This window comes from Rhinolophus ferrumequinum, chromosome 14, assembly GCF_004115265.2.
Source record: "Rhinolophus ferrumequinum isolate MPI-CBG mRhiFer1 chromosome 14, mRhiFer1_v1.p, whole genome shotgun sequence".
Taxonomy (NCBI): domain Eukaryota; kingdom Metazoa; phylum Chordata; class Mammalia; order Chiroptera; family Rhinolophidae; genus Rhinolophus; species Rhinolophus ferrumequinum.
In genome coordinates, this window is record NC_046297.1 from 1717940 (window position 1) to 1737825 (window position 19886).

General features: G+C 41.8%; 1 protein-coding gene across 1 annotated transcript in view; it reads left to right on the forward strand.

Moving 5' to 3' along the window:
* The first annotated feature begins 374 nt into the window (after positions 1-374).
* The window catches only part of CNGB3 (cyclic nucleotide gated channel subunit beta 3), a 113861-nt gene continuing 94349 nt past the window's right edge, over positions 375-19886 (forward strand). The window contains exons 1-2 of the mRNA XM_033126621.1: positions 375-502; positions 3686-3767. Coding sequence (XP_032982512.1) covers positions 392-502; positions 3686-3767 — 193 coding nt within the window. The 5' untranslated portion in view covers positions 375-391. The remainder of the gene's footprint in view (positions 503-3685; positions 3768-19886) is intronic.

Below are 19886 nucleotides of genomic sequence, written 5' to 3' on the forward strand. Positions count from 1 at the left end.
TGTAATTTGATTAAAATTAGATAGATGGGAATAGGTGGGTGAGTAATTAGAAAGAAAACATAAATAAACCAGTGGGCAACGTGATCACATTTAAACAATTCAAATCAATGATAAAGTTTTGTTTAATCCTCCACTTATAAATCATTCTCTGGCGCATTTTGACTCGAGAGTTCATAAACGGAATTTGAATTGCCCAAGCAGAAGTAATTTGCTGGTCTTAAGCCAAAAGCCCTGACTAGCTAGAGAGTTGCCTTTAGGAATTAACCAGAACAAAATCCTGATTAAACAGCTAATTGGCTTGTCTACTAATGAAAAGAAAAACGAAGTACATTTCTCTATCTCAAAACACAGAGTCAGAAAAACAGAAGCTTTCAGAACCACATCTGAGAAGATGTTGAAATCACTGACAACAAAATTCAACAAGGTGCGACCTGGAGAAGGGGGTGATGAGAGGACACAAGGCCCTGGTCCCAGCAGTCGGTCTCAGCGGCCCAGGACACAGGTACGTGCTTCGCATTCACTCCCATGCGCAGCATTTCTTGTCTGGGGATGGATTTTAACGGACCCTCTGATGCCTAAGATTGCTTCGCAGTTTTACCCACCACCATCTGGTTCACGTACTCTTTGTCCTTGGGGTTTATCCCCATTGCTTTATGGACACTGTATATTATTGCTTTAAAACAGAGTAATACATGTTTTCAAGACTATATTAGGATTTGGCAAAGCCAAGTGAGACTTCTCGTAGTTGGTTTTCACTTCTGCCATCATCCAAACTGAAAACATTTTTTGAATATTAAATTGACTAAATGATTTAGTTGCAGCAGAGAATGTCCAATATCCCGGTCTTAGTAAACTACAATTTAACAGTATTTTCTCTAGACCAGGAGTTGTCAGTAGGGAGCAGCTTTGCCACTTGTGACATTTGGCAGTGTCTGGAGGTATTTTGAGTCATCACAGCTCAGGGGTAGGGATGTTACTGGCATCTACTAGGTAAGGCCTGGGTGCTGCTAAACATGCTAGAATGTTCAGGACAGCCCTTCACAGCACAGAGTTACCCAGTTCAGAATTTCAGTACTGTTGAAGTGGAGGGACCGGCTCTAGACAAAGCTTTTCCTCAATCCTAAATCTACTCATCTATAAAATGAAGATAATACCTGCTTTGTGGGTCTTGTTATGCAAAGCAGAGATAGTATATATAAAGCACACAGTAGGGACTTCCCAAGTGGCAATTATTATTATTACCATTATTACTAACAATTTGTGTTTATATGACAGAAGCCCAGAGTGATAATTATACGATCAATATTCATTTGTAACTCTACAGGACAATTTTTACTCTAATGAATTACTCACTAGACTTAGCCAAAGGAGCTACAAAACGTTTTCAGAACGATCATTGTTTTCCTGTCTAAAAGAATTGGATGGGAACTGTCAGGCCCAAGCAGCGTCCACGTCAGGGACGCCGAGCGCATCCCCACGTGCTGAGTCCAGTTTCAGTGAGCCTGGAGTGCAGCAAACACCGAGCGCATTGGCCTGAGAAAACTGTCCATCCTGTATTAATGGTGTCTATTTTCGCACGGCTTCATGAGAGTGCCCTGGGCTTCTTCCTAATTCTTGTGTCAAAACAAACAACCCCACACTATAAAAGTTTTAAAATTTGTAGGTTAAAAACTCATAAAATGTCACAAATGTTGAGCTGGTACTTCCCTTCAGCTAGCCTTGTTGTGTTACTCTTGGGAAAATCACTACAGTGATGTGTAAGCCTTGCCTGTCATGGTTATTTCCCACAGAGCACTATAGCTACAAAAATAGCTAACATAATATTCTCTTGGAGAACATAACAGCTAATAGCAGCTATGCTGTGCCAAGCAAGGTGCTTTCTCCTTTCCAAGCACTGTTATACTGAGTCCTCACCATAACCCTGGGCTCTGCTGTAATTTCCTACTTAGACACAACTAACAAATTGTGGAACCTGGACCTGAACTCGGCGCCTGAGAGCCAAACCGCTGGGCTGTTCTGCTTCAGAAAGGGGGGATGTCCCTTGAATCAACTTTGCCAAATACTCTACCCACAGGATGAAGGGTGGGAGAGAAGGCAGGAAGCAGACGCTCCTCGTGAGCTATCTTTCCTTCAGATGCAGTAATCCTGCAGAAGTACTTGAACTAGATGTAGGTGGAGGAACTAACATCCTGTCCGTTCTGACAGCCATAATTTGTGGATATTCATCATGAAGTCTACTGGCCTCACAGTATATCTTAGAAGTTGCATTTGGGGAATTATTTGCTTCTGTTCTTTCCAGTAACGTGTGGGTAAAGGAAAAATAGTGTGTTTTATTTCAGTTTCAAGTACGTATGCTAAATGTTAAAAAATGAAAGTTAAAACCATATTTTCTTCCACAGAATGTAACCTTTTAGGCACTTAAACATCACACTTCTGAAATACAACTAAATGGTTTGAGTCCTATGAGAAAATATCTAGGAATGAATAAATCAATTTACACTGTATTTTTTAAAGTATCATTTAGGTAGTTAATTCTTGAACCAAATGTCATAGCAAATTCAAATTTGTCAATAGCCAATAAATCAAGAACTGCAGGCTCAGACTAATATAAACTCTGTCTCGTACTCCAGAATAAGTATTCACACGAATCTACACTTGTATACACATAAAGACTATGATGGAAATGTTTATGAAAAACATCACAACATGATGGAAAAGTACTTGATTGAAGTCACAAGGCTTTATCACTACTGCATAATATATGCAGGGGCCTCTAGCTTTCTAGCACTTACGTGACATTCAGGATCCTCATCCCTTCCCACCTCCCGAGTCCCATCTTCTCACACTTTCCCCTCCAAGCACTTTTACTGTAGTCTCCCTTTTCCTATGTACAGTCATACTTTGGGCTTTTACTAACCATCCAGCCTTTGCCTGGAATATTTTCTATGCCTTGGAATATTTTCAAGAACTCTCATCTTGCGTTGTAAAATCGAGTCACTTCCTTTTTAATGGTATGTTTCCCTTCCCTTCTACTCTAGTAAAATTGACCACTCCACCTTTATGCCCCATCTCTGTCCTCCACAAACCTTGTCTCATCACCTGTAACATTTTGTTGCAGTTACGTTTTTGTGTGTTGGCTCCCCTACTAGTGTGTGAAGCTTGGGAGCCAATGTTTCTATGTCCTAATCTTGTATCTTGTTTTACTGTGTCCCCATAGGAATGTCCTCAGGCATACACTGGCCACGTCCAAAGAGACATACCTAGATTTCAAAGGAAAGCGTAGACGTTCAGACAAATGATGAGGGAGAGACGAATGAAATTCTAGAGGGGAGAGCGAGGAGGGCTGTTCTCTTCTCTCCATCATTTTAAGTTCTATCAGAAAGACCTAGACCAGGACCAGCACGAGGGTTGTGGGGTGTGAGGACCAGACTTGGGAGAAACGTGTGCGGGGCGATGCGGCAGCCTCACTGACAGACACAGAGTGTCTGAGGCCAGCATGGCTGACTGTTCAGGGGGAACCAAGGGTGTCCCTTAAGTGTGAGCATTTTTATTTGCAGTGTATCCTAAACACATGACCAGCTTTAATGGTTGTCTTGATAATTTGATGAAAACTGTGTTACATTTTACATTCAATTTCATTTTTATGTAAATTCATTATGTAAAGTCTCTATTTTGTCTTTCAAAGGGAGAAAACAAAAGTGGAGTGAAATCTCTCCAAACCAAGATGACCCCAGTCACATTGGAAGAGTCGCACACCAAAATACAAGGTCAGAACCCAAATCGGTAGAAAAAAACTGAAATGCATGTTTCTCTGAAATGTGTTTGTTATCTGATGAAACACTTGTCCTTGACTAGATAAGTTATACAGGGTCACACTTGAGACTATTTGAAGGTCTGAATATTTACAAAAACATTATTTCTCCATTCAGTCACTTATTCAATAGATGCTTTTTAAAATTAAATTTATGGAGGTAACACTGGTTAATAACATTATATTAATTGCAGGTGTACAACATGGTAATTCACTTTCTATGTGATTCACTGCGTTCTCACCACCCAAAGTATAGTTTCCTTCCATCACCATATATTTGACCCCCTTACCTAGTTCACCCACCCACCCCCATCTCTCTCTGGTAACCACCATCCTCTTATCTATGAGTTTGTTTTTGTTTGTTTTGTTAGTTAATTTGTTATTTTTTTTTTATATTCCACAAGTGAATGAAATCATACAGTTTTTTGTCCTTTCTGACTTATTTCACTAAGCATGATAATCTCAAGATCCATCCATGTTTCTGCAAATGGCAATATTTCATCTTTTCATGGCTGGGTGATATTCCATTGTATGTATATACCACCTCTTCTTTATCCAGCCATCCATCAGTGGACACTTAGGTTGTTTCCGTGACTTGGCTGTTGTAAATAATGCTGCGGTAACATAGGAGTGCATATATCTTTACAAATTAGTGTTTCATATTTTTTGAGTAAATACCCAGAAGAGGAATTGCTGGATCATATGGTAGTTCTAGTCTTGATTTTTTAAGGAACCTCCATACTGTTTTCCATCCTTTACCCCACTTCCCCTCAGTAGATTCCTTTTTATCACCTACCATGTGCCAGGCACTGGTCTATGGGCTGTAGAAATAAAGGTGAGCAATATGGGCCAAGTCTGTTAACATGAGCACATAACGAAGCGTATAATTTCAGATAAGGGTTATAAAGACAATAAAATAGAGATGGATTATGCATGTGTAAAGGTTCTGTGCTCATACCTCTGCTCTTCTCCCTTTCAATGCTCTCCATTAGAAATCACATCTCCTCCCATCTACTCTGAGTAGATGTGATTACTCAGCCATGAAAAGGCTCCCACACTCGTTTCTACATTGGTGCTTCCAAATCCATAGCAGGCCAATTCCTTGTTTAAGACCCTGTCTACCACTGACAGTGTTTAAGACCCTGTCAGTAAGTAACCACTGACATACATACCTGTATGTTCCACTGCCATCGCAAAGAAAGCGTCTCCAAAATCTGACTCTCTATCTTCCCCTTCAGATAAGCTCCCTCTCCTGATTTATTTCTGTTCCTGGTCCTATCATTTCTCCAGTATCCTAAGCATGAAACCTCATTCATGTGTCATTCCTCTATTTAGGCTATCCTGTAAAGGAAATGAGTCACCAGGTCTCCTTTCGTAGTGGCCCTCAAACCCCCCCATAGCCATCTCCACTTCTGCCAATGCTCCCCTTGTGGGTAACTCAGGCCTCTGTGCCTCCCGGGCTCCATCTAAGTAGTCCCCTCTGGTTAGGACACTCTGCCACCCGATCTCTCCCCTTTCAACCCACCAAACACTGTTCACACATTACTTTCCATTAAGCACCACTTTGGTCTCACGTCTCTGCTCAAGAACCTTCAGGGCCTCCCTCCTGCCTTCGGGACAAAGGAACCTCCTTCACCTGACTGTGTAGGACCTGGTGTAGAATAAACTTGAATAACTGGAGGAAAATAATGTGTTCCCAGTTGGGAGGATAATACCATAAAGATAGGTTATTTTTCCTAAATTAATTTATATGTATATTTTTATGATCTCTTTACCCACTTTCAACAATATAAGTTCTTTTTAAAAAGGGGGAGAAAACTTCAGCTTTCATGATTTTATTTATTCACTTATTTGGAAGAACAGCTTTAGGTTTTGATTATTCAGATTGGAACGTAGAGAACACTTCCTTGTTCTTATACAGATCAGGTGTTTTCAGCGCTGTCTTTCTCCTGCATTCTCATCTCAGCCCAGATAGCGGACAAGTATCTTCCAAATAGTCAGCATTTACTTACCTGAGAAAGAAGAAAAAGTACATACTCTGCAATAAGTTTGTCTACATGAAAGCAGTTGAATATTACTTCCTGCTAATGACTAAAGCTTGCTATTCAGTTGGTATATTATCTGATTTGGAATATTTAGTATGATGTTTCACTGGAAGAGGAAGACATTTAATAACCATCAGTCTCCATTTCTGACAGAAATTCACTTACAGAAAACTTCCACAAGTAGAAAGATTCATACACCAAGAGGATTTAATCAGAAATGTGCTATTTTGACATTTTTAGCAATAGTTGAAAAACATTATTTAACCTTCCTTTTTTTTTCAAAAGAAGAGGAAGGTTCTTCTGTAGATTGTGTAAGAATTTTCATTGCATACAATGAAATACAGTTAACAAAGAGAGGTTCTGAGGAAAAGAACCAGTCAACAGTAGACATCAGGTCCGCACAAGCCAAGGAAAGCCAAAAACAAACAAACAAACCCCACAGAATTATCAATATAATTCCAACTACAATTCTGTTTTGTTATAATAGTGATGGTTTCACAATTCTTCTCACTTAAAAATGCAACGTTAATGGCATGAAACCAAGAATCACATCTTTGGGATGACAAGTTTATTCTTACCCTTGTCACGCTTTTTTCACAGTGTATTTGTAAGCTTAGATTTTCATAGCTGATAATAAAAACTCCTTTGTGGAAGCTTCATTTAACAGAGTTGCTATTTGAGTGGGAAAAAAGAAAAGAGTTTCATTTAAATCTGCAGACTTAGCATGTCTTCAAAGACTAATAGGAAGAGCAATTATATTTAAGACATTTTGTTTTCAAAAAGCAAAATTATTAGTGTTTAAAGATAGCCTCTTATATGTGCTTGGTATTTTTATGTTCTTCACTTCAAAACATGCTGGGACAATGTCACAGTATCTGCAGATGTCATTTCTGATTATAGAACTCTTATCTTCTTCAGAGCATGGTTTAATTTATATTTGCCATGGAAATGAAGAACGCAGTACATTTTGGATTCAAATAAAGATAACTTTCTAAAGTCCTCTTTTGATTACAAGCATCTTCCTTAGGCTTCCACTTCACTTATATTAAATGCTTTGTTAAACAAGCGTTTTGGTACCAGTACAGGATATGTAAATGACTTACCTAATAGTTTATGATGCTGTAAGGTGACACTATTTATGTGGCAATGGATCAAAGTTGGGTGCCCACAGCTAGTATGGTGTGGTCGGCTGAATAACAGCCCTGCAGAGGGATGCACGGCCTAATCCCCCAGTGCTGTGACTTTGTTACATGGAGAAAGGATTGCTGATTTTGAGATGGGAAGGTTATTCCGGGTTTTCCAGGGGACGTCAGTGTAATCAAAGGGTCGGTATAAGAAGAAGGCCAGAGGGTCAGGGCGGAAGAAGGAGCAGAGGGTAGACTGATGCCTCCTGATGAGGACGGGGCCGTGAAGCAAGGAAGGCAGGCGGAGAGACAAGGCTCCTGCCGGAGGCCTGCGGCCCTCACACCTGCCTCCCTGACCTATGAGAGCATGCGCTGTGTTGCTTTAAGCCATTACGTGTGTGGTCATTTGCTGCAGCCACAGAAAGCTAACGCATACAGCTTTAAAATACTCCTTACTTTTTAAGAAGTAACAATAAAAAAAACGAAATTGAGTTCTGCTCCAAACAGTCATGTACATTCATAGTAAAGGCAGTATTTTATACCAGAAAGAGCACTGGGTTTAGAATCTCACACCCCTGACTTCAAATTATAACTCTGCTACTTACTAGCTTTGTGTGCCCTTAGCCAAGACATTGAGTGTCAGTTCGCTCATGTATGAAACAGGATAATACTGTCATCACTAGGTTGTGGGTACAGATACATCTGTGACTATGTGCGAAGCATTTCGCATTGAGGTTGGTACATTGCTATGCTGACAGAAGTCTAAGAGCACAAGTGAGGACAATGCATGCCCCATGTGAAGAGACCACTCAGCTCCAGTCTGTCGCAGCCATGTGGGCTCGGTCACATGCTGCCCTCTGTCCCATCCTCCGTCTAGAGCGCCTGCAGACGCAAAGCTCCATTTGAAATCTCCCAATGTTAAGTGTTGACTTTTACAGTGTTTAAATATTGCCCTTTTTTAAATCACTGAAAGAAAACCCGAGTTCTTGTCCAATGTAGCCCATACAACCATTTTGTGACGTCTAACCAACCCCATGGTAGGTACTCAGCGTTGTTTCTAGCTGTGAACATTGACAGCCCGAGATGCGACCTGAATCCGGCAATATTTATCCTCCTGCTCTTCCCTTCCTCTTCACTCATGGCCTCCTTCCCAGACTTGGTGTTGCAGTCGGGCTGCAAGTGCTGTATCCTCCCTGGGCCTCTGGAGCCAACAGTTCCCCACAGCCAAGACCTCCGCTTCCAGGTCGGACACAGCTGCAGGTCTGCAGAGGCCTCCAGCCTCGCCAGCTCCCACCTGCTGTCCAAACTGGCCTAGCCTGTCTCAGCCAACTCGCAGTTTGGACAGAAACCCAGAAAGCTAAAAACTGTGTTCGAGAGCTAAAATTGCTCTAAAAAATAAATTTTATTAATCTTTAAAATAAAGGCAGAAGAAAAGAAGAAAAATCCTAGCTTGTTTAAACAGGAAACTACTCTTTGGTCCTTGGCAGTAATGATTAACTTACACCATTTAATTTGTCTTGTATGGGTAGAAAAATAGCCAGACTGTCCACTGAAATTAAATTATAAGAATCAGAAAGTGCTTCCCTATATAAGATCAACTGGTTTGATTGGCATGTGAGGGGTCGACAGGCATGGCTAATTTTATAGTAAGGTCCACTCCCTGTGACACTCAGCCCTAGTCGTCAGCACAGGACAAGCTAGGAATATAGAAACAACAACAAAAAATGAATGAACCTTTCTAATAAAACTACTCAAGCGTATTTCTCTGCTTCTTCCGAAAAGTAAACAATTACAGTTATACAACTTAAGTAAGAAATAGTCTTTCAAAATCATGCCTGATGTGATGATGAACAAAGAAAATGAGAAATGAATGAATTTGGCATGTGACATTTCTGAATACTTAGTCCACAGAAAATATAAATGTGTGCTTCATAGTTTGAAATGACGAAAATCTGTCACCATGCTGGTTTGGCAAGGGACAGGGACATAATCAGGGCCCCATCATTGGCAAGGGCTCATCATAAGAAAACCGTGGATGACTTGCCCTGAAAAACCCGTTCAGGGGCAGAGGCAGCCCTAAGACCTGATGACTTTCTCTGCCCCTCCCCCAGTCAACACGGCTGCATTTCTCAGAAACATGGCTGCCGTGTTTCTCTCCGCATACCCACTCTGGACTGCTCTCTCTCCCATCATCTCATTTCCCAGTCCATATTCCAGAGGGAGCAGTCTGACTGGCCTAGATAACAACCGTTGCTCCCCCTGGTCAGGGCTCTCCATACCACCATGCGGATGACCAGCCAGCTGTGGACAGGCTACCCTCATGGGGCTGGGTGCCCAGCTGTGTGCACGGTACCTGTTCCTGCACCTGACACCATGGGGAGCTGCCTGGCTGGAGACAGACAGGTGGGGAGAGCTGTATCACCTAAAAGCAGGCATAGAAATCATAGCCTGTTTTAAATATCAAGTAGAAGACCAGGCTCCGACTGACAAAATTCCTGTTTCCACCTGTTTTTTTTTTTTTTTTTTTTTTTAATTTATTGGGGTGACAATTGTTAGTAGAATTACATAGATTTCAGTTATGCAATTCTGAATCACATCATCCATAAATCACACTGTGTGTTCACCACCCAGAGTCAGCTCCCCTTCCATCACCGTACATTTGATCCCCCTCACCCTCATCCCCCACCCCCCAACCCCCTTACGCTCTGGTAACCACCAAATTACGTTCCCCAGATTAATTTTCAAACCCCGTGGCCATCCTGTGGTCACCGACTGCCCTCCAATCCCCTCACCCTCCCCCCCACCCCCCACTCCCCCCGCCCATCTAGCAACCCTCAGTTTTTCCTCATTGTCTCCCAAACAGTTTCTGATTAGTTCATTCACTTATTCTTTTCTTTAGAATCCGCAAATAAGTGAGATCATATGGAACTTATCTTTCTCTGTCTGACTTATTTCACTTAACATAATGTTCTCTAGATCCATCCATGTTGTTGCAAATGGTAAGATTTCTTTCTTCCTTATGGCTGCATAATACTCCATTGTATAAATGTACCACAGTTTCTTAATCCAGTCATCTACCGATGGGCATTTTGGTTGTTTCCATGTCTTAGCTATTGTGTATAGTGCTGCAATAAACATAGGAGTGCATAGAGATTTTTGAATTGAAGTTCTGGATTTCTCCGGATAGATACCTAGGAGTGGAATTACTGGATCATAAGGTAGTTCCATTTTCAGAATTTTGAGATACCTCCATACTGTTTTCCATAGCGGCTGCACCAGTCTGCAATCCCACCAACAGTGCACAAGCGTTCCCTTTTCTCCACATCCGCGCCAGCACTTGTTGTTTGTTGATTTATTGATGATAGCCATTCTGACTGGGGTGAGGTGGTATCTCATTGTGGTTTTTATTTGCATTTCTCTGATGGTTAGTGAGGTTGAGCATTTCTTCATATGTCTGTTTGCCATCTGTATGTCCTTTTCAGAAAAATGTCTCTTCAAGTCCTCTGCCCATTTTTTAATTGGATCGTTTGTTTTTTTGGAGTTGGGTTGAGTAAGTTTTCCATAGATTTGTGATATTAATCCCTTATCAGATATATCACTGGCAAATATCTTTTCCCATTCAGTAGGATCCCTTCTTGTTTTATTGATGGTTTCCTTTGCTGTGAAAAAACTTTTTAGTTTGATATAATCCCACATGTTTATTCTTTCTCTTAGTTCCCTCGCGCGAGGGTGTATATCAGTAAAAATCTTACTCCGGGTAATGTCTGAGAAGTTTCTTCCTATATTTTCTTCTAGGTATTTTATGGTTTCAGACCTTACATTTAAGTCTTTAAGCCATTTTGAATTTATTTTTGTATATGGTGTAAGGAGGTGGTCCAACTTCATGTTTTTGCATGTGTCTGTCCAGGTTTCCCAGCACCATTTATTGAATAGACTGTCATTACTCCATCGTACATTCTTGCTTCCATTGTCGTAGATTAAATGGCCATATAGGCGTGGATTTATTTCTGGACTCTCTATTCTGTTCCATTGATCTATGTGTCTGTTTTTATGCCAGTACCATGCTGTTTTGATTACTGTAGCCTTGTAGTATAATTTGAAGTCAGGTATTGTTATACCTCCCACTTTGTTCTTATTTCTCAAGATTGCCTTTGCTATTCGGGGTCTTTTATGGTCCCATATAAATTTTAGGATTATATGTTCTATTTCTGTGAAAAACGACGTTGGCAGTTTGATAGGAATTGCATTGAATATGTATATTGCCTTAGGCAGTATGGACATTTTAACTATATTAATTCTTCCTATCCATGAACATGATATGTGTTTCCATTTATTTATATCTTCCTTCATTCCTTTCATCAGTGTCTTATAATTTTCTGAGTACAGATCTTTTACTTCTTTGGTTAAATTTATTCCCAGGTATTTTATAGTCTTTGGAGCGATTGTAAATGGGATTGTTTTTTTAATTTCTCCTTCTGATGTTTTATTATTGGTATATACAAATGCAACTGATTTCTGAATATTAATTTTGTATCCTGCCACTTTACTAAATTCATCTATCAGCTCTAATAGCTTCTTGGTGGAGTCTTTAGGGTTCTCTATATATAGTATCATATCATCTGCATACAATGATAACTTTACTTCCTCCTTACCAATCTGGATGCCTTTTATTTCTTTTTCTTGTCTGATTGCTGTGGCAAGAACTTCCAGAACTATGTTGAATAGAAGCGGAGATAATGGGCATCCTTGCCTTGTTCCTGATCTTAGGGGGAATGGTTTTAGCTTTTCCCCATTGAGTATGATGTTAGCTGTGGGTTTGTCATATATGGCCTTTATTATGTTGAGATAAGATCCCTCTATTCCCACTTTCTTAAGGGTTTTTATCATAAATGGCTGTTGGATTTTATCAAATGCTTTTTCTGCATCTATTGATATGATCATGTGATTTTTATTTTTCATTTTGTTAATGTGGTGTATCACATTAATAGATTTGCGGATGTTGAACCACCCCTGCATACCAGGAATGAATCCCACTTGATCGTGGTGAATGATCTTTTTAATGTATTGCTGAATTCTGTTTGCTAATATTTTGTTGAGGATTTTTGCATCTATGTTCATTAAAGATATCGGCCTGTAGTTTTCTTTTTTTGTGGTGTCTTTGTCTAATTTTGGGATCAGGGTGATAGTGGCTTCGTAAAAAGTGTTTGGGAGTCTTCCCTCCTTCTGGATTTTTTGGAAGAGCTTGAGGAGAATTGGTGATAATTCTTTTTTGAACGCTTTGTAAAATTCACCTGTAAAGCCATCTGGTCCAGGGCTTTTGTTTGTTGGGAGACTGTTGATTACTGATTCAATTTCCGTGGTGGTAATCAGTCTATTCAGGTTTTCTGTTTTTTCTTGAGTTAGCCTTGGAAGGTTGTACGCCTCTAGAAAATTGTCCATTTCTTCCAAATTGTCAAATTTGTTGGCATATAGTTGCTCATAGTAACTTCTTAAAACTCTTTGTATTTCTGCAGTGTCCGTTGTCACTTCTCCTCTTTCGTTTCTGATTTTATTAATTTGGGTCCTCTCTCTCTTTTTTTTAATGAGTCTGGCTAATGGTTTGTCGATTTTGTTTATCTTCTCTAAGAACCAACTCTTGGATTCATTGATCTTTTGTATTGTTTTTCTGGTTTCTATTTCATTTAATTCTGCTCTGATCTTTATTATCTCCTTCCTTGTGTTCCCTTTGGGCTTATTTTGCTGTTCTTTTTCCAGATCCCTTAAATGTGAAGATAAACTGTTGATTAGTGATGTTTCTTGTTTCTTTAGGTAGGCCTGCAAAGCTATGAATTTCCCTCTTAGGACTGCTTTCGCGGCATCCCAAAGATTTTGGGTCGTCGTGTTTTCATTTTCATTTATCTCGAAATATCTTTTGATTTCTTCCTTGATCTCCTGCTTGACCCATTCATTATTTAGTAATAAGTTATTCAGCCTCCATGAATTGGTGTGTCTTCCCGTTTTTTTCCTGTAGTTCATTTCTAATTTCATAGCATTGTGATCAGAGAAGACAATTGGTATGATTTCAATTTTCTTAAATTTATCAAGACTTGTTTTGTGGCCTAACATATGATCTATCTTGGAAAATGTTCCATGTGCGCTTGAGAAGAAGGTGTATTTTGCAGCATTGGGGTGAAATGTTCTGAAAATATCGATTAAATCCAAGTGGTCCAATGTATCATTTAAGGCTGTTGTTTCCATATTGATTTTCTGTCTGGAAGACCTGTCCCTTGTGGTCAGAGGTGTGTTGAAGTCCCCGACTATAATAGTGTTACTGTTGATCTCTGCCTTTATGTCAGTCAGTACCTGTTTTATATATTTAGGTGCTCCTATGTTGGGTGCATAGATGTTTACTAGGGTTATGTCCTCTTGTCGGATCGATCCCTTTATTATTATATAGTGCCCATCTTTATCTTTTAGTATGTTCTTCATTTTAAAGTCTATTTTGTCAGAAATAAGTATTGCAACTCCAGCTTTTTTCTCGTTTCCATTTGCATGAAATATCTTACTCCAACCCTTCACTTTCAGCCTGTGTGTGTCTTTTGTTCTGAGGTGAGTCTCTTGTATACAGCATATACAAGGGTCTTGCTGTCTTATCCAGTCAGCCACCCTATGTCTTTTGATTGGAGCATTTAATCCATTTACATTTAAAGTGATTATTGATAGGTACATAGATATTGCCATTTTTAAATTTGTAGTTAGGTTGTTTTGATCTTTCTTCTATTTACAGAAGACCTTTTAGTATTTCTTGCAATGCTGGCTTGGTGGTAATAAATTCCTTTAGCTTATTTTTTTCTGGAAAGCTCTTTATCTCTCCATCAACTTTAAATGATAGCCTTGCTGGATAAAGCAATCTAGGTTGTAGGCCTTTGTTTTCCATCACTTTAAGTATCTCCTGCCACTCCCTCCTGGCCTTCAATGTTTCTGTAGAAAAATCATTTGATAGTCTTATGGGAGTTCCCTTGTATGTAACCCTCCGTCTTTCTCTTGCTGCTTTTAGGATTCTCTCTTTGTCTTTAAGCTTTGCCATTTTAACTATAATGTGTCTTGGTGTGGACCTGTTTGGGTTAATCCTGGTTGGAACTCTCTGCACTTCCTGGACTTGTATGTTGGTTTCCTTCATCAGGTTGGGGAAGTTTTCAGACATTATTACTTCAAATATGTTCTCAATCCCTTGCTTGCTCTCTTCACCTTCTGGTATTCCTATGATGCGCATGTTGTTGCGCTTGATGTTATCCCAGAGGTCTCTTAGGCCATCTTCATTGTTTTTTATTCTTTTTTCTTTTTGTTGTTCCGTTTGGGTGATCTCTGCTACCTTGTCTTCTAAGTCGCTGATTCGATCCTCTGCTTCATCTAGCCTGCTGGTAATTCCTTCAAGTGAGTTCTTAATTTCGGTAATTGTGTTCTTTAGTTCCAACTGGTTTTTCGTTATGATTTCTACATCCTTCTTTATGTTTTCTCTAAGCTCGTTTGTTATGATTTCTACATCCTTCTTTATGTCTTCTCTAAGCTCCTTAAACATTCTTATCACCAGTGTTCTGAACTCTGTCTCTGAGAGGTTGGATACGTCTGCTTCATTTGGTTCCAGTTGTGGAAGCTTCTTCTGTTCTTTTATTTGGGACGTGTATCTTTGTTTCCCCATTCTGGCTGACTGTGTTTATTTTGATATATTAGGTAGATCCCCTAGAGTTCTTAGTTCTTGCTAGGTTATCTTGTGTAGTATGTGTCCTTTATATTTGACTCGCACCACGTCGTCCTCCTCTGCGTGTGCTCCAAAGGTGAGACTTGTGTTGTGTACACTGTCCCGTTCAAGAAGATCTTTAATTGCTTCCCGCTAATGAGCAGGTGGGGTCAACTCCTGGGCTGACCTGCCGTGAGACTTGGCTCTGCCCCCCGCAGGGCACTCTGCTGCGTGAGGGTTGACCACCCCAATGTGATTTGGCCTCTATGGGCTCCAGAGCCTGCCGAGAACCCCCTCTAGGTATGTGACCTGCAGGTCAACCCCGGCTGCACTCCGATTTGGTCTGGAGTTGGCCCCCAGATATGCCGAGTCCCGTGCCACCCAAGCTGGGCCCCGGCAGGGAAGTCCCAGAACAAGGCAAATCACCAAGCACAGCAGCAACGACAACAGCAAAGAGGAAAAAAGAAAAAAAAAAAAAAAAAAAAAAAAAAAAAGAGAAAGAAAAAAAAAAAACAGCCGATAACCCCCGCTCGACACAGGCAAAGATATCAAAGATACAAGATAAAGCAAAACAAAACCAAGCAAAGCAAAACAAAGCAAAACAAAAAGCAGCGACCGTCTCGGCCTGAGCCCATCAAGCAATGACCAGGTTGTCCTCTGCTGTACCAAAGAGCCCCCTGCTTATTGCGCAGGCAGAGCCGGTCACCTGGTGCTCAGAGAGACTTTGGGACTGCAGACTTAAAAGCGTGGGCCTGAGGGGTCTGGATGATAGTCTCCACAAAGTCAGTGCAGCTTCTGCCCTTGTCCGCACGTATGCACACCGAGAGGAGCACCACCAGTCCTTTGTCCAGAGCTCGTGAGTCCTAGGGCACTCCTTCAGTGTGTGTGTATGGGTGCGGGCGGGAGATTTCTGATCTGCTGACCGTGCCTCACAAGCTGGGCCCCGGCAGGGCAGTTTCAGAACAAAGCAAATCACCAAGCACAACAACAACAACAACAACAGAGAAAAATATCAAATACGTTTACATGCAAAAACCACCTGATAACCCCACTCGACAGAGGCAAAGATATCAAAGATATAAAGACAAAGCAAAACAAGACAAAACAAAGCAATACAAAAAGCAGCGACAGTCTCGGCCTAAGCCCACCAAGCAATGTCCAGGTTGTTCTCTGCTGTACCAAGGAGCCCCCTGCTTATTGCGCAGGCAGAGCCGGTCACCTGGTGCCCAGAGAGACTTTGGGACTGCAGACTTAAAAGCGTGGGCCTGAGGGGTCTGGATGATAGTTTTTACAATATCAGTGCAGTTTCTGCCCTTGCCTGCACAAATGCACACTGAGAGTGGCACCACCAGATATGTGACCAAAACTCTTGAGTCTTAAGGCACCTCTTCAGTGTGTGTGTGTGAGTGCGGGCAGGAGATTTCTGATCTGCTGAAAGCCCAGAGCTGCGCCTGCCTCACTGCTGATCTCCGGGTGTGTCTCGGCCGCTGCACCCACCCCACCCTAGGCAAGCCAGGAAGGGTGGGGGCTGGAGATGGAGGGGTCTTCACTCTCCCAGCCCAGCCGTGTGTCGCCCTCTTCCCGCAGGCCAGAAAAGGTGGTGGCTGGGGGTGGAGGCGTCTCTTCTCTCCTAGCGCAGCCAAAATCACGCACACTGCCCAGTCTGCCTGGGTCAGGGCTGCCCGTCAGGCTTCCCAAAACGTGAGCGTTAGATACCACTTCTCGGTTCAGGGGCCGGTTTAAGTCTCTGGAAGGGCGGGGTAAGATTGGAGGAGCGGGGCGGGGGAGGGGCCTAGGTATGGAGACTGCGCCCCCCGTCCGCCGCAGGGCGCGCCGCCTTCCCGGCGGGAGAAATCAGCCGTGGGACGCAGGGAAAGGGCCTACCCCCGGTCTCTGCGCTCTCCGCTCCGCCTGGGATCCCGCGCCTGCCCGGCTCCGTGGTTTTCGGTCCTCGCCCCCGCCAGCTGAGGCTCCGCTGGGGGCTGGGCTCTCCCGCCACTGCCGGCCGGGCGCTCCCACGCCGCTTCTCCTCCTCCTCTCCTTGCTCCGTCCAGTTAGCTTACCCCCAAGAATTTCTTAGCTTCAAGCAATCCACGAATCTCTCCACTATATTGTGTGATGAGCGAAAATTTCCTCGATGGGTTATAGTTCCCGTTTGCAACAAGATCTGGAGGAGAACTCAGAAAGTGCGCCCTGCTGCCGCCATTCCGATGACTCCACCTGTTTTTAAAACTCAGAGACTCTAACCCATGTGGATAAGGTGGGGCGTTTTTTTGGTTTTTTTTTTTTTTCCATCTTTTGGATAAAATGCCATCATTTTTATAGTTTGCATAATTTAAATATATTTGCATAATTCAATTAAATCAAACTTTATGCTTGTAGGTTTCTTTCTGCTAAAGAATGTAGCTGATTTGTGGGAAACTGCACTTTGCTTTGCGTTCCTGATCCCTGGAACCCTCTTGAGTAAATAGAAGCTCCACATGCCCCACACATCTGCAGACCTGAAAGCGTCAACATAGCTTTTTTTAAAAAGACAATTTACCCCAGTCTGGCTGGCAGAACATTTTGTGTTCATATTGCATTTTTTTTGAATGGAGTCTTTATCTAATCCTCACAGATCCCCTGACAACAGTATTTCTCATTTTATGGATGAGGAAACTGTTATTAAAAGCAACTTATCCAGAGTCGCCCAGAGAATTAGTGATGTCAGGTTTTGAGCTCTCTCTTCAATACCTGGTAACTCCCCACATCCCTTGATCCCTGCCCCTAAAATGTGTTTCTAGAGTTCATCCCAATAATGAGAGTCCCTGAAACCAAGCATGCCGGAGAGGACCGCTTCCTCCACCCTCACACAGCACCAGGGCTGCCTGCAGACCTGTGTTCTTGTTCGTTGTTTGTCCAGGTCCTTCCTGTGCTGATGCATCTTGAAGTAACAAATCCCTTCAGGACTCCGTAGCCCATTAAGGCTGTCGGGGGTCCTCCAGCCTCTGACCTCCCCGAGGACCCCATCCTACCTCCCTGCACAAGGCTGCAGCAGGGGCTGCCTCTGCCTCACAATACATGTGCTTGGCTGTTAGACAAGATGTGTCGTTAGAATGTTTGGGGCTTGGTTTGCTCGTTTGTAAACCCCACTGAAGGATCCTTCCTCTGCCTTCTGGACATATGAAATGAATCCATGTAACAGCCTTCAAAGAATTTGAAAGAACTCCTGGGTCACTAGTCTTCAATACTTCAGCTAATGAACCTGAGTTCCTTAACCATTCCTTATAGGGATGGTTTTCGGAACTCTCCCCCACTCTGATTCCGTCTCCTCTGGATTTTTATGGATTGCATGAGCACTTCTTAATATAAAGTATTCCATTTTTCTGTTCTGTGACGTTTTAGGGCACTCTTTCGGTTTCTATTATACATGCATTGCGGTAATGTTTGTCAGCTTTCTGCATGTCATTTGACAGTCTACAAAGATATAATAAAATTTCAAGTGTGATCAAAGTGTTAAAATTATTCAAAAAACGTTATATATTCTAGTAACTACAAAAGTAACCACAAGCTGAGTCAAAAATACAGTCTTGGAGCCAGAAAATCATCATTAACCATACACTTCTTAAAACTGTATTATTCATTATTTTAACCCCAAATGTTCATTCATTAAGATGAAAATAGTAGTATCATTTATACACCTAATCAGAGTACTCAGACTTAGTATCTATTAATTTATCCAACAGCTAGTTACTCAGGTATTGTTGGGATCTAATAAAAGAAGATTTGTTTTTTAGTCTAAGCCCACAATGCATTTGGTGTTTTAAGAATTAGGCAGTCAACCAAGTGATAGTGTCAAACATTCCAGCCAATGAAGCATGTACAAATCTTCTTTTTAAATCCATCCCCAAAAATGTTGAACCAATGCCTGTCTCATTCACAACCTTATCCCCAAATTAGGTGCTTTCTTTGAATCCCTCCTTTTCCAGCAGTTACTGAGTGCCCCTGATAACACATGTAAGGCTAATGGATTTCCACATGACTTATTTCCTCATGAGAAGAGGGGAGCAGACGTTCCACACCTGCCAGGGTCTCCACGATGTGCTGCTACAAGGGCCAAGCCGCTTGGAAGTGAATTAGGTCAGAGCAAGATGCCGCCAGGCCAAAGACCATCGGCCAGGTGTGCAGAGGACAAACTCAGGGCTCGTTGCTGCACCGTCAATAAAAGCAGCCATTGCTGAGCACTGGGACTCCAGATTTCACTCTCTGCCGTGGTCACACTGTCAGGGCAGAATTTGACCGAGTGGACGGATGAGATCTGGCAGCTGCTACACCACAGGCAGAGAGCACAGTTGGCAGAAGGGCTTGGACTTTATTGGGCAGCTACAAAAGAGGGACTCCTGCTGTCCATGTGTGAAGTAGGGAAGAAGCACAGTGTGCAGTTGACAGAACTTCATCCAGATGCCAGAGCAAGATTTGCCGTGGATTTCAGATTGCTCTTTCATGATGGGGATGCTGCAGACAATCCGACCATCTGTTCCCACAAACAAGTAGCTTGCTGCACGGATAAAAACACACCCACACTGCCTCGAGCTGACGGGAGCCTTTTGTTTTAAGTCCTTTTGGGTATTTTTAAGTCATTCTGCTTCGAGTCCAAGAATGGACAATAACTGATTTCTCGTCTTCATCAACAAGCTATGATTGAGGATTTACTTTGTAATCAAAATGCTTATCCACAAAGCATATTAGGCTGTAATTAATTTCTAAATATCCTAGACTTGTAATAGAGGCAGCGTCGTTTTAGGAGGTCTTGGTGATGTGTAGAGAAGACCTGATAAGGTGCGAGGATCTACTTAGCGTTAGTTTAATCCAAATGCTATGATGATAAATACTCCTTATTAGAATGGGAGAAAAGAGCAATTGCAGAGCAACCGGCCATGTACTAGCAGAATAGTGGGACTGCAAATGTAATACATATGCTGTAGCTTGAATGAGCAATGGGAGCAGCTTATATTTGTGTGCTTCTATAAGAAATAGTCAAAAAAGCTCGTAAGAAATACTGTCTTATACTTTCTGCTTGTTTTATATTCAGAAGTTCTTTTTTCTGATCTTTTACTCATATTTCATATTCTCTTTCAATCCTAATTTTCTTTTGGGTGGCAGGTAGTCCTAGAAAAATACATAAAGCCAGTAATTCATAACCGTCGTTT